At 50.3% G+C, this 11,591-nt stretch overlaps 2 protein-coding genes across 3 annotated transcripts; both read right to left on the reverse strand.

Annotated features, from left to right (window-relative positions):
- Positions 1-43: 43 nt before the first annotated feature.
- Positions 44-6,110, reverse strand: arhgap11a (Rho GTPase activating protein 11A). 2 transcript variants are annotated; one of them, XM_037487571.2, is made up of 13 exons: positions 5,980-6,110; positions 5,488-5,784; positions 4,823-4,890; positions 4,640-4,736; positions 4,276-4,532; positions 4,004-4,167; positions 3,760-3,897; positions 3,524-3,598; positions 3,004-3,177; positions 2,793-2,922; positions 2,541-2,640; positions 1,849-1,963; positions 44-1,735 (listed from the first exon to the last, which is right to left on the reverse strand). In XM_037487571.2, exons 2-13 carry the CDS (start codon positions 5,614-5,616, stop codon positions 447-449), a joined length of 2,736 nt encoding a protein of 911 aa, XP_037343468.2. In that variant the 5' UTR covers positions 5,617-5,784; positions 5,980-6,110; the 3' UTR covers positions 44-446. The 2 variants fall into 2 exon arrangements, with proteins under 2 accessions (XP_037343468.2, XP_037343470.2); XM_037487573.2 differs by lacking the exon at positions 3,524-3,598.
- Positions 6,111-6,747: 637 nt separating this feature from the next.
- LOC119227655 (actin, alpha cardiac muscle-like) lies at positions 6,748-9,928 on the reverse strand. The gene is made up of 9 exons (XM_037486649.2): positions 9,892-9,928; positions 8,746-8,897; positions 8,528-8,656; positions 8,250-8,360; positions 8,074-8,158; positions 7,633-7,794; positions 7,347-7,538; positions 7,084-7,265; positions 6,748-6,987 (listed from the first exon to the last, which is right to left on the reverse strand). Exons 2-9 carry the CDS (start codon positions 8,872-8,874, stop codon positions 6,844-6,846), a joined length of 1,134 nt encoding a protein of 377 aa, XP_037342546.1. The 5' UTR covers positions 8,875-8,897; positions 9,892-9,928; the 3' UTR covers positions 6,748-6,843.
- Between the last annotated feature and the right edge of the window lie 1,663 nt (positions 9,929-11,591).

The following is an 11,591-nucleotide window of genomic DNA, read 5'->3' on the forward strand; positions in this document are numbered from 1 at the left end:
AGCGGTTCACACGGCGATACACTGACAATGTAATCAATACTGCTTGGCTTTTTTTTTTCTTCCCCTCACTAAGAAAAGGTGCATTTATTTCTTCAAATATTGAGTAGTTATGAAACAGCTTCAACTTCAGTAAACTTTTTTCTTTTTTAAAAAAGGACATCTAACTAAGGATTAGCTTTTTAAAAATGGCATAAATAAAAGCGCAAGGCTTGATTTCAACATTTTCCATCGATCTCATTTCACCTGATCTGACTTGCACACTACAGTCTAAACACTACTCCACATTTAACTCCTATACTGGTTTTACTGGAGTAAAACAAACTCATACCAGAAATCTCCCATTAAGATCCCAACGTGACGCGAAAAAAAAAAAAATTAAAAAAAAAAAAAGCCCTGAAAGTCTGGATAATGCATAAAGATGGAGGAGGAGGCAGAAAGATGTGAGGCTATAAATCCACCGGCTTGGTGGCGGACAGCAGCTGTACCTGGTGGAGCGGGTTTCGGGGGGAACCTCTGTAATGGCTCACGTCCTTCTCCACCACCTGCTGCACCGCCACCGGCTTCCGACCCCCCAACAGAGCGCCGCCGGGTCCGTCCGCTTTGCTCTTCGGTTGCACCTTGTTGGTCACGTCGGCGAGCGCGGCGGCGGCGGCGTTGGGCCCGCGGGCCAGGGCGCTCGGCTTTCTGGGCGGCACCGGGGGCGGCCTCTTGGCGGGCCGCGGCGAGAGGCCGCTCTCCAGGCTCACCGCCTTCGCCACGGGGCCCACGGCCAGCCCGCCGCCGCCTCCTCCGCCCCTGGGCGGCCTGCGGCCCTCCCCCAGGAGCGAGTTCATCCGGCGGACCGTCTGACGCACCGGCGTGCGCTGGAACCTGAGCGGCGACCGGAGGCGTTTGGCCAGGGCCCCTGGGGGCGAGTGGAGGGTGAGCTCGTTGAAGTGGTGGATGTGGTCCGCCACGCGGCGCTTCTCCGTCTCCAGGCTGCGGGGGGACAGGGCCTCCGCGGGGCACCCGCCGTCCTCGCAGTCACTCTTCGGCGGCGTGCCGAGCCCCGCGGCGAGGTCCGCGCCCAGCTTGCACGGCGTGGACTGCGGCCCGCGGGAGACGCCGCGCTGGAAGTGAGCCGGGCTCTGGATGTCCAGAGCGTCAATCAGCCGACTGCAGTCCACCTCGTTCGTCTCGCCGCCCGCCGCCGCCGAGTCGTCGTGGCTGCAGTCGGCGGCGGCGGCGGGAGAGCGCCCGTACGCACCGGGCTCAAAAACCACACTGTCAATATGGAGAGGCGATAGAGCGGCAAGCTCCATCTGACCGAAGGTGACGTCCTGCTCGTCGGCCGCCAGGCAGAAGCCCGGGGTCTGACCCCGGGCTGCGGGGGTCCCCGCCGCGTCCTCCGGAGCGCCGCGGGGGCCCTGTGGGACAGCCAGGGACTCGGCGAAGGCCCTCTTTGCGGTCAGGAGGGCGGGGCCGGACTCGCCCCCCGGGCTCCCGCCGCCGGAAGCGCAACAAAACGTCTCGGGGCCGCCGGCCGGCGCCGGGGGCTTCGACGCCGCGACGGTTGGCTCGGACTTGTAGTTGCTCCACGAGCGCGTGTTGGCAGCGGGGGTGTCCGTGAAAGAACCCCCGCCGAAAGCCGGGGCCCCTCCCGCAGGAGCCGCCCCGCTCCACGGGGCCCGCCGGGCCCTAGAGTCACAATGGGGGGTCAGCAGGTTGTCCTCGGACTTGCTGATGTACTTGGTGCCTGGGAGACAACGTGGGACATTTAAGGCGGTGGTTGGAACTCAAAAGACTACACATGGAATATTTGACTAGTATATATATATATTTCTAAAACTATTTCCATCCGGTACTCACTTTTGGGTTCTGCTATTCGAGGCAGAACCGAAGGACTGAACCCCGTCTCTTTGGTGAAACAAAAGCTGGTGGTGCTCTCCTGAGTGGCGAGTCGCCAGCCGATGGACTCGGATCCCTTTTAGTCAGCAGCATGGAAGGAGAAATGAAAGATGGAGGGAGGAGGCTTTAGTGTATTATTTGGTTAAGAAAAAAAAAGTCCACAGACGGCACCCAAAATGTGGCATTAATAGATTAATTCAGTGATTGTTGGGGTTAGTTCTTCAGAGGAAGAAACAACATGTTGGATTTGTTCGCCATCAACTTTTTATTAAGTCAAGAATACACATAACATTAGTTATGCACCTTAAACCTTTACCGGCTCATATATTTTGATATATATATATTATACACATACATACATAGACACACCCTCTAGATTAGCATATAACAACAATCTTTCACCCGAGTGCCTGACATAGTGAATCACAGGACATGAAGCTACGACTTTGTACCATCCAAGTTATTGAGCAATGTTACAAAACGGGGGGGGGGGGGGGGGGAATCCTTATTCCTTCTAAACCGTGCATTAATACTTTAAAATGTGTGATATTGTGCAATAATTGACCCCATTAAAAAACCCACTGTGCAAACGTGTTTTTTTTTTTTCTTCATAGAGTTAATTGCCCCGCGGGTTACGGGGAGACCACACTTACAGCCTCCTTGCTGCTCTTCCCCAGGCTGAACCGCGAGCGCAGGGATTTGCGCGGTGCTTCTTTTTTCGGAGAAAAGCATCCGGATCGTCCGGACTCGACCCTGAAAGAGTTTGCATCCAGACAAATACCAGCGTGAGCCGAGTAGCTGTGGGAGTACAGCTTTTTATGCTCCATACCGAAAGTGTCCTTTCTATCTGGTGGTCCCCTGACCGCCCGACCCCCCCCCCCCCCCCACACACACACACAGCGTACCTGGTGACCGCGTGTCTGCTGCTGAGCCGCCGGCTCTTCCTCCTCGCGGAGACAGACGACTGCCTTCTCGACTTCGCCGCTGGGGACGCGGCCGTCTGGGAGGAGTCCAAGACCCCCGAAGCGCTCAGAGCTGGAGAGAAGAAGACAAGACGCTCAACCCACGAGCTTTAGACGCAGCAGCGTAAAAATCGATCGTCCACGTGATCGATACCTGATCCGGGAGTGGACGCTCCGCTGAACAAAGCGCTGGGAAGTAATTCGATGCCGAGGGTCTTTTTGACGGATCGGAGCTTCTTGTTCGAGAACCCAAAAGAGGGACCGTACTCCGAGGGAAGCTTCCGCTTCGAGGTCGGCGTCGCGATCACAGGAGTCGCCGAGGAAAAGACTGGCGAAATAAAAACAAGAGTTAATATCTTAAAAATGGATCCTAGTTATTGTTTCTATATTTGATTTTTCTCTTTCCCTCTCTGTTTAACGCATGTAAAAATCATTCCAAAGACGATTCGGAGTCACTGCACTTGAAAGAATCGACGGGTCCCGACTGCAAACTGTGAAAGCTGATCCATGCAAAAAGCCAAGACGGAGAAAACGAAGCCAAGCGTCACTCACACATACGTCTCATGACGTATCGTTTGACATCAGTCTGCAGGCGGCGTAGCAAAGCAGATCACTGCAGAATCATCACGCTGCGCGACAGGCAACGTGATGCTTGCCTTGACCTCAGTACCTACCAAGACTGTTTGACTGGCTGGCATTTGTGGGGGTTCTATTAGCTTTTATCTTATTCAGGGCACCATTGACCATTTCTGAAACGTGAGACAAATCCAACCATGTGAACAGTATTCACTGACCGGCTTCAAAGTGAAATGACGGGTTTTAGTTTACCGATACAACGCGCTCCATTTTCCAGCAACTGGAGACCCCCGGATGAAACCTTTGCACACTGCACTTTTAGATGAAGTCTTACCTCCGAAGCTGCGCCTGGGCCTCTTCTTCGTCCCGGAGTTTAAGTCCAGCTCCTCGAGCCCGTCGGCGGGGGACATGGCCCCGGCTTCGCAGCCCATCACGGCTGGAACTTTCTCGAGGAGGAACTGGGGCAAGACGCCTGGGAGACGCAGACACGGCGACATGTTCAGTTTAAGGCAACACACACACACACACACACACAGAGAGAGGGGGGGGGGGGGGGGGGGGGACGCGTCGAGTCCTACCAAAGTTGTGGGCATTCTCTATGAAGCAGTGCAAGATGGCGGCCTGTAGCTTGAGGCGCTTCTCCGTGTTGGCGTTCATCTTCTCCGTACCGTCTCCAGCGTGGAGGATGTTGGGAGCCAAGATCACAGACAAATTACTGCTGTCCATCTTGTTCTCGGCACTCCTGTGATTGAGCCGAGAAAATAAAGAAAAGTCATTTAATGTCTATGGGGGGGGGGGAAAAATTAGAGGTGTCGGGTTGTTGGATGCGAAAGCAACGTGATTGTAGCACCTCTTGGACACATTTTGCAGGAAGTCAAAAAAGTGGCGCAGGACGCTCAGGTTCCTGTCGGGTAGAACGCAGGAGAGCAGCATGGTGGCGGAGGTCCTGTCCTCCTCGGCGGGGAGCTGCTGGGCCTTCAGGAAGGCGTCCTGCAGCTCCGTCGGCAGCACCGGCTCCGGCAGCTCTCTGAAGAACTGCTTCACCAGGCCGGCCACGTCGCAGGGAAGTGCGGTGGACAGGCAATCCTCGCCCGCATCCAGCTTAGCCTGGACGGACAAATGTTGTTGTTTTTTTTTTTAAACCAACGCTGTCGTTTCTGAGCCCTCTCCCGGGGTCAAGGTGCCTCGGTGGATACGGGGGTCGGGTCACTCACCCGCAGGGCTTTCAGGCGAACGACGGAGCCAGACTTCCTGAAGAGGCCCTCGGTGTCGACGTAGGCCTGCAGCATCATGCACGCGTCCACCAGGAAGCTGCGAAGGAATCGTTGGCAGAATTAGTATACGTTGCAAACGGACCAGACGGGACCAGAAATAACCGAATATGCATTTCCACTTGCCTCGGCACGCTCCCACATTCCATATTGTAATATGGCAAGTTCTCCAGGGATACCCCAAAAACCTTTGTCTGAGGGAACGATCAAAATAACACGTCACTCAGACATTTTCATTCAATTTAAAACAGGGACTGCCTAACAATATTGATCATTTACACAGATTATGCTTTTATCTGTTCCACTTGTTCATCTGTGTGTGGGTTTAGAGCACCAACACAAACGGTCACATTCCCTCATACACATGGGCAATAAAACATTCTGATGTATGAAAAAAAAAAAAAAAAAAATGAAAAGAGATCAGCTGACTGCTCCTCACGGGGTTTTAAGAGTTTAAAGCTGGTGCCATTTGTTTCCTGTTACCACATGACAGGGCAGTCCCTTCCAATACACGAAAACAGAAGAGCATGTGAAAAGTCACAGTTTGAGCCATTATGCAAGAAGGGAAAAAAAGTCAATTAGATCAGCTGCCTCTTGATGCAACGTTAGTTCATAACGTCTCATTTATTTTCCCCCAAAACGTCCCAACGATCCGCCATAAGAATTTGCATGAGAACACTAGCCATTGTATGCGGTGTTAGACGTGGCTTTCTACGAGATGTGAAGAGCTTGATGGTGTGGATAATGCGTGGAGAGGAGGAGGAGGAGGAGGAGGGGGGGGCAATCCTTACCGGGGAGCTGGCTGTCGCCTTACAGCTGGCCGCTTTGTTTTTGTTCCAGTTCTTTGTCTTGATCCCGTGGGCGGCACGGAGGTGCTGCACCGCCACCAGACGCATCACGGTCTTCTCCGTGGCTTTCATCGCTCACTGCTCACCGGGAACCAAGCGAAAGGGTCATTCGCGGAGGGATCGGCTCGGTCTTTCTTAACTTTCTCCTCCGAGCATCCAAGTCATCCTCGTGTGGGTCTGTGCTGCTCGATAGACGTACGGTCCCTCCCCCCAAAAACAGTGTAGCCACTGTAACCCCGACTGTAATAAAATAATAATAATAATAATAAAAGACGATGTTACGACATGAATGACATTGTAGAAGATCTATTTGTTGGCTAGCTTCGTGCTTCGGTTACGATACGGTTAAGTTAGCTACCTAACGTAAACCAGCTAGGACAGCAATTACATAAACAAAGCACAAAAATTAAAATGTATTGACGTCACACGACTTACAATTGGCGAATCCCTCCACTCAAAGGGCCATCTGTATGAAATGCATGGATTTGTTGCGTTAGCTAGCTAGCTGCCTTGTGGCTGGGTCCGCTGCTCGGATCGGTTGTTTCCGCAAAGCATTCAAACGGCTGCGCTCCCTCCGCTCGATGTTGTGATTGGTCGGTGGCGTTTCGAATAACATTCTTTGGAGCGCTTGTTTTCTCCAACCCGGGCAGCATCGTCGGGCGGAGCCGTTTGTTTTTGCCTAGATAAAGTCGACGCAATACGTGTACCGGTTGGATCTGTAACGCAAAGCTGTCGCATCTTTTAAATGGAACATAAGAAGACGTCTTACGGTCATATTATTCACATTTTAACCACATCCACGTTTGTAACTGGCAATGCCCATATGCCCATGTATGTAGCAGCAGGTGAATATTTCCCAACTCGTTTTTTGTGTGTTTATGAAATATGCAATGGAACTTACCCTAACCTATGCCCATCACCAGATATTTCTATTATTATCCATCATTCAAACAAAGAAATAACTTGATATAAAATGGATAGTAGACAATGGCCGTATTTGTTAAGCTATTCAAAGTAAAAGTGAAGTTTTATCTTCATGTATCAGTCAGCTCTGGATCCTCCAGGATGCGACGTAAAGGGATGTGACAGAATGTGGACTGACATAAGACACATTGATGGTGTGTGCAGAGGTGTGTATACATTATGTGTCTGATTATTTTGTGTTTTTGTATTGCTGGAATGAAACACAGTACAGGAGACACTCTCACTGTGGCTTATCTTTATTACAATAGAACAAACACATATATATACAGGAGACAAACGTACAAATGCATGGTCGAAGGGAGGTTGGTTGTGTGTTTAGAAACATTTCCTGTGGACAATGGAGGGACCGGCCTCGTCATACTCCTGCTTGCTGATCCACATCTGCTGGAAGGTGGACAGAGAGGCAAGGATGGAGCCGCCGATCCAGACGGAGTACTTCCTTTCAGGTGGAGCGATGATCTAAGCAAGGAGTAAAAAAGCATTTACGTTTGAATGAGTCTTACATTTGGATTGTGATTGAATGTAATGACTTAAAACCTTTGAGAGTTCTCTCACCTTGATCTTCATGGTGCTCGGGGCCAGAGCTGTAATCTCCTTCTGCATACGGTCGGCAATACCAGGGTACATGGTGGTACCACCGGACAGCACATTGTTGGCGTACAGGTCCTTACGGATGTCAATGTCACATTTCATGATGCTGTTGTAGGCGGTCTCATGGATACCAGCGGACTCCATACCTGGTAGGAACCAAGACAGAGAGATCAGTGTCAAGGAATCAGGACTATCGGGCAACAACGAACAGTGCAACCATCACCCACCAATGAATGAAGGCTGGAAGAGGGTCTCCGGGCAACGGAAGCGCTCGTTGCCGATGGTGATGACCTGACCGTCGGGCAGCTCGTAGCTCTTTTCCAGGGAGGAGGAGGAAGCGGCGGTGGCCATCTCGTTCTCAAAGTCGAGAGCCACGTAGCACAGCTTCTCCTTGATGTCGCGCACGATCTCGCGCTCAGCTATACGGAGCAAACAGTTTGAGTCTCGAGGGAACCAGCCTCGCGCATCCCGCTCGCTAAACATACCGCGTCAACCGTGCTGACGGGGACCTACCAGTCGTGACGAAAGAGTAGCCCCGCTCGGTCAGGATCTTCATCAGGTAGTCAGTCAGGTCGCGACCGGCCAGGTCCAGACGCATGATGGCGTGCGGCAGGGCGTAACCCTCATAGATGGGCACATTGTGGGTCACACCGTCACCGGAGTCCAGCACGATACCTTCGGTAAGCAAAAAAAAAAAAAAAAAAAAGGACCACAGTGAGTCAGCCACGCGTCCGTCCTCTTCGAGTATGTCGCACGTCATGAACTACACAACGCTGCTGACGAGAGAGGCCTTAGCACCTCGGCCTTGGACAATGAGACAGGAATCTGAGTGTGGAATCTACTCGGAGTCAGAGTGTGCAACAGTTTCTGCTCTTCTTCTTCTTTTAGCTCATCATGGAAACCGACCACAGACTAGACTGGTGCATTTGGAAAAAAAAGCTGCGGGTCACTTACCGGTGGTACGGCCAGAGGCGTACAGGGACAGGACAGCCTGGATGGCCACGTACATGGCGGGAACGTTGAAGGTCTCGAACATGATCTGCGAGGAAGAGCGAGCGGAACGTCTTTCTCTTAACCCAAGGGCACACGCGTGAAAGCGGCGCGCACAGGGGTGGTGATGGTAAAAGTACCTGGGTCATCTTCTCCCTGTTGGCTTTGGGGTTGAGGGGGGCCTCGGTGAGCAGGGTGGGGTGCTCCTCAGGGGCCACGCGCAGCTCATTGTAAAAAGTGTGGTGCCAGATCTGCCCGAGGAGAGAGAGAGAGAGAGAGAGAGAGAGAGAGAGAGAGAGAGCAGCTGATCTGTCAAGAGTGGAACGACACAACTGAACAAACAACAACCAGGTCCTCTGTGTACAAGCAGCTTTTACGGCGGCCGCCCTGCTGAGAACGTTAAAAGGTCAACACACACCTTCTCCATATCATCCCAGTTGGTGATGATGCCGTGCTCGATGGGGTACTTCAGCGTCAGGATACCCCTCTTGCTCTGGGCCTCGTCACCTACGTAGCTGTCCTTCTGACCCATGCCCACCATCACACCCTGAGAGAAGAAGCACGGGAGGAACATAAGACTCTCTCCTGTACCTCCGTAACGTCTTTTTTTTAAAGACGTCTTTTGCTTCAGCTCACCTGGTGGCGGGGCCTTCCAACGATGGAGGGGAAGACAGCGCGGGGAGCGTCATCCCCTGCAAATCCAGCCTTGACCAGGCCAGAGCCATTGTCGCACACGAGGGCGGTGGTCTCTTCGTCGTCACACATGATTAGGCTTCACTGGGGGTGGTCTAGCATTTGAGGGGAGTAGGGGGGGGGGGGGGGGGGAGGAGGAGGATGAGGTTTAGGATGAGATTCCGAAACAGCTGTCCAAACTGCCCGTCATAGAACACATAGTTGTCATAATTGAACAACCGCCGACACTTAATCGCTGGACCGTTTGGCGATGAGGCGACTAGACCATGGGCTCATTTAATTAATAGAAGCATAAGCTGTGATGCAGTGTCCCCTTTGAAGCCCAAGCTCTCTCATTAATGCTGAAGTTAGAAACACAAACAAAGCCCTCCTCAACGAGTCCCTTTTATAGAGGGTTAATTAGACGTGCCTGCAGTGCGTGCTATTTTGGTGCCAACTCCGCTGTACAACTACTGATACCATATCACCGCAGCCGTGATTGTTCCCTGGGTCATCTCAGAGCTGCTGAGGTAGCACCAAAAAAGGGGATAACAGAGAAAGCTGAGATCTATTTTAAGCTCAGTGCTCACAGTGTGCTTAACAGGGTGAAACAAATGACACTCTCATCTCCTGCTATTTCAGGTTTGAGGGATCTTGAGCCGGGCCAGCGCACATCCGTCTGCACACCGTGACACTTTAGTTTTACTACATGGCTCCGTGCCCCAGCTGCCTTTTGAGCTTCATTCATTAAAGCGCGCGTGGTTTACGGCTGACCTCTCTTTTATGTGTTTATCCAAGTTATACTATAACATATTTAGTTCTGTCCATACTTTTTCACAGAAACGTTCCACAGAATGGAAGTGTCAGTCTCAGAAAATCACATCAACTGATAAACCTATCCCATTCAACATAAGATAACCAGTTAGTCCAGTTGTAACTGAAGCATTTATATTGGGTTAGTCATTATAAACGTGAAAGCCATGAAGTGACATCATCCGTTCATTTATTTAATTTTAAAATGAGCATGACAGATTAACTTTGTGGAACTAATCTTGCCAAAGACACAGATATTCAAAGCAACTCGGACGAACAAGCCGTAAATGTACTCACCAAGGTGCACTGGTAGGCGGATGCTTCCACTGGGACAAAGACTGAGGGAGGGAAGAGCCCCTTAAATAAGACCCGGAGTGGTCCCAGGGACCGGGGGGGGCGGGCCCCGGGGGGTTCACAGAAGTCCAAATAAGAGCTGCCTTCAAAAATCAACAAGCCACATGAAAGTGAGTTTCACATACATGGATGGGACTTCTCAGACACTCTGACACAGTGATAAGAAAGTGGTGGTTGAGAATAAAACATTATGGACTTTGTGGAATGGCTAGTGGGATATGATTGTATCATTTAAACAAGAGAGCAACATTTACATTATTGCATTTAATTTCCTAAAGGAAGATCAAACGTAATCTTTTTAGGATTAAAGTTCTCTCATTGACTTGACTATGAAATATGTCACTTTATGCCTTAAAACACTCTTGCATGGGTGTTGCAGTAATTTGTCTTTAGCCCTGCAATCATAAATGAAGACACTTTGAATTTCCTCTAATCAGAGCTTTGAAATACTGGGATTTCTGTTAATCTCATGGATGATGTACCATCAACAGACATATCTTTCAGACGATTTAATATGCTCAAAGGACCAACTATGACGACCCAGTCGGGACGGCGTCACTCGTGTCTTGTTAAGGAGATGAAAACATTGCGAATGTCTGTGAACCGTGCTGTGTGGTATGTGCACTGAGCTTCCTGGACTTGTGGAACAGCTGATGGTAACGCCAGCCGGGCTCTGTGTGGGATCTGGCTGTCTGAGAGGCATGTGGTGTCAGAGCTCCCACCTGATTGGCCCGGCAGTCTCCTTTTAGGGTTATGGTGAGCAAGAGAGTCATTAATGAGCCGCTACAGAGGTTCCCTTAGCAGTGAGGCAGCAAAGAGGAGGTCCATATTTGTGCCACCCACTTTCCTATATATTTTCCTTGATGTACAGTGTACCTTATGAGGTAATGCTCTCACATATGCAGGAATGATACAGACATTTGACAGATTGTTTGTTGATGCCACATCATTCCCTAAGACGGTCACAGCATTTGTGCATTTGTGATCATTAAAGGAACCATCTGATTCAGGTTGAGGAATAAATGACCCAGAGGTCAAAGGGGGATAAATAGTATGTGAGGTTATATAAAAGCTGGAGGTATGTGAGAGCATTCTTCTGCTCCAGGCTGCCCCACCAGATACAAAGCCTTCTATATGTAGTGGTGGTACCTCTTTATCTCCACAGATACATGTGGGAGCTGGAGCATCTCATGTAGGTATTTACAAGCCAAAGAATAATTTCATAGATTGAATTTGAGTTTTGATACATGAATTAAGGACATGTGGTCAATGATCAGGCTTCTCTACCGAGCAACAGCAGCATTTTGCCCCTTCCTTCTTTGAGCTTGCCAAAATCTCAATGAATCATTGTAGTACCCCTTAAGGAAATTGAAAGGAGTGATTGAAAAAAAAAAACATTAGAGAGAAAGAGTGATGAATTAACTATACATTGTATTTTACTCTTGAATGTTATCTCATTGTTCATTATATCATCCCAGAAACAATATCATGTCCCTATATCTTATATATTTATCTCTTAATGAAATGCCTCATGTTCTACGATGCAGCAACCGCTGATGGAGCTTTTGTGAGTAAAGGTTGGAACTTAAGTCAGCATGTGTTGTACCCATGTGTTGTACTCCAAACACGCGTGACCCCTCCCC

This window comes from Pungitius pungitius, chromosome 14 (genome assembly GCF_949316345.1).
Source record: "Pungitius pungitius chromosome 14, fPunPun2.1, whole genome shotgun sequence".
NCBI lineage: Eukaryota > Metazoa > Chordata > Actinopteri > Perciformes > Gasterosteidae > Pungitius > Pungitius pungitius.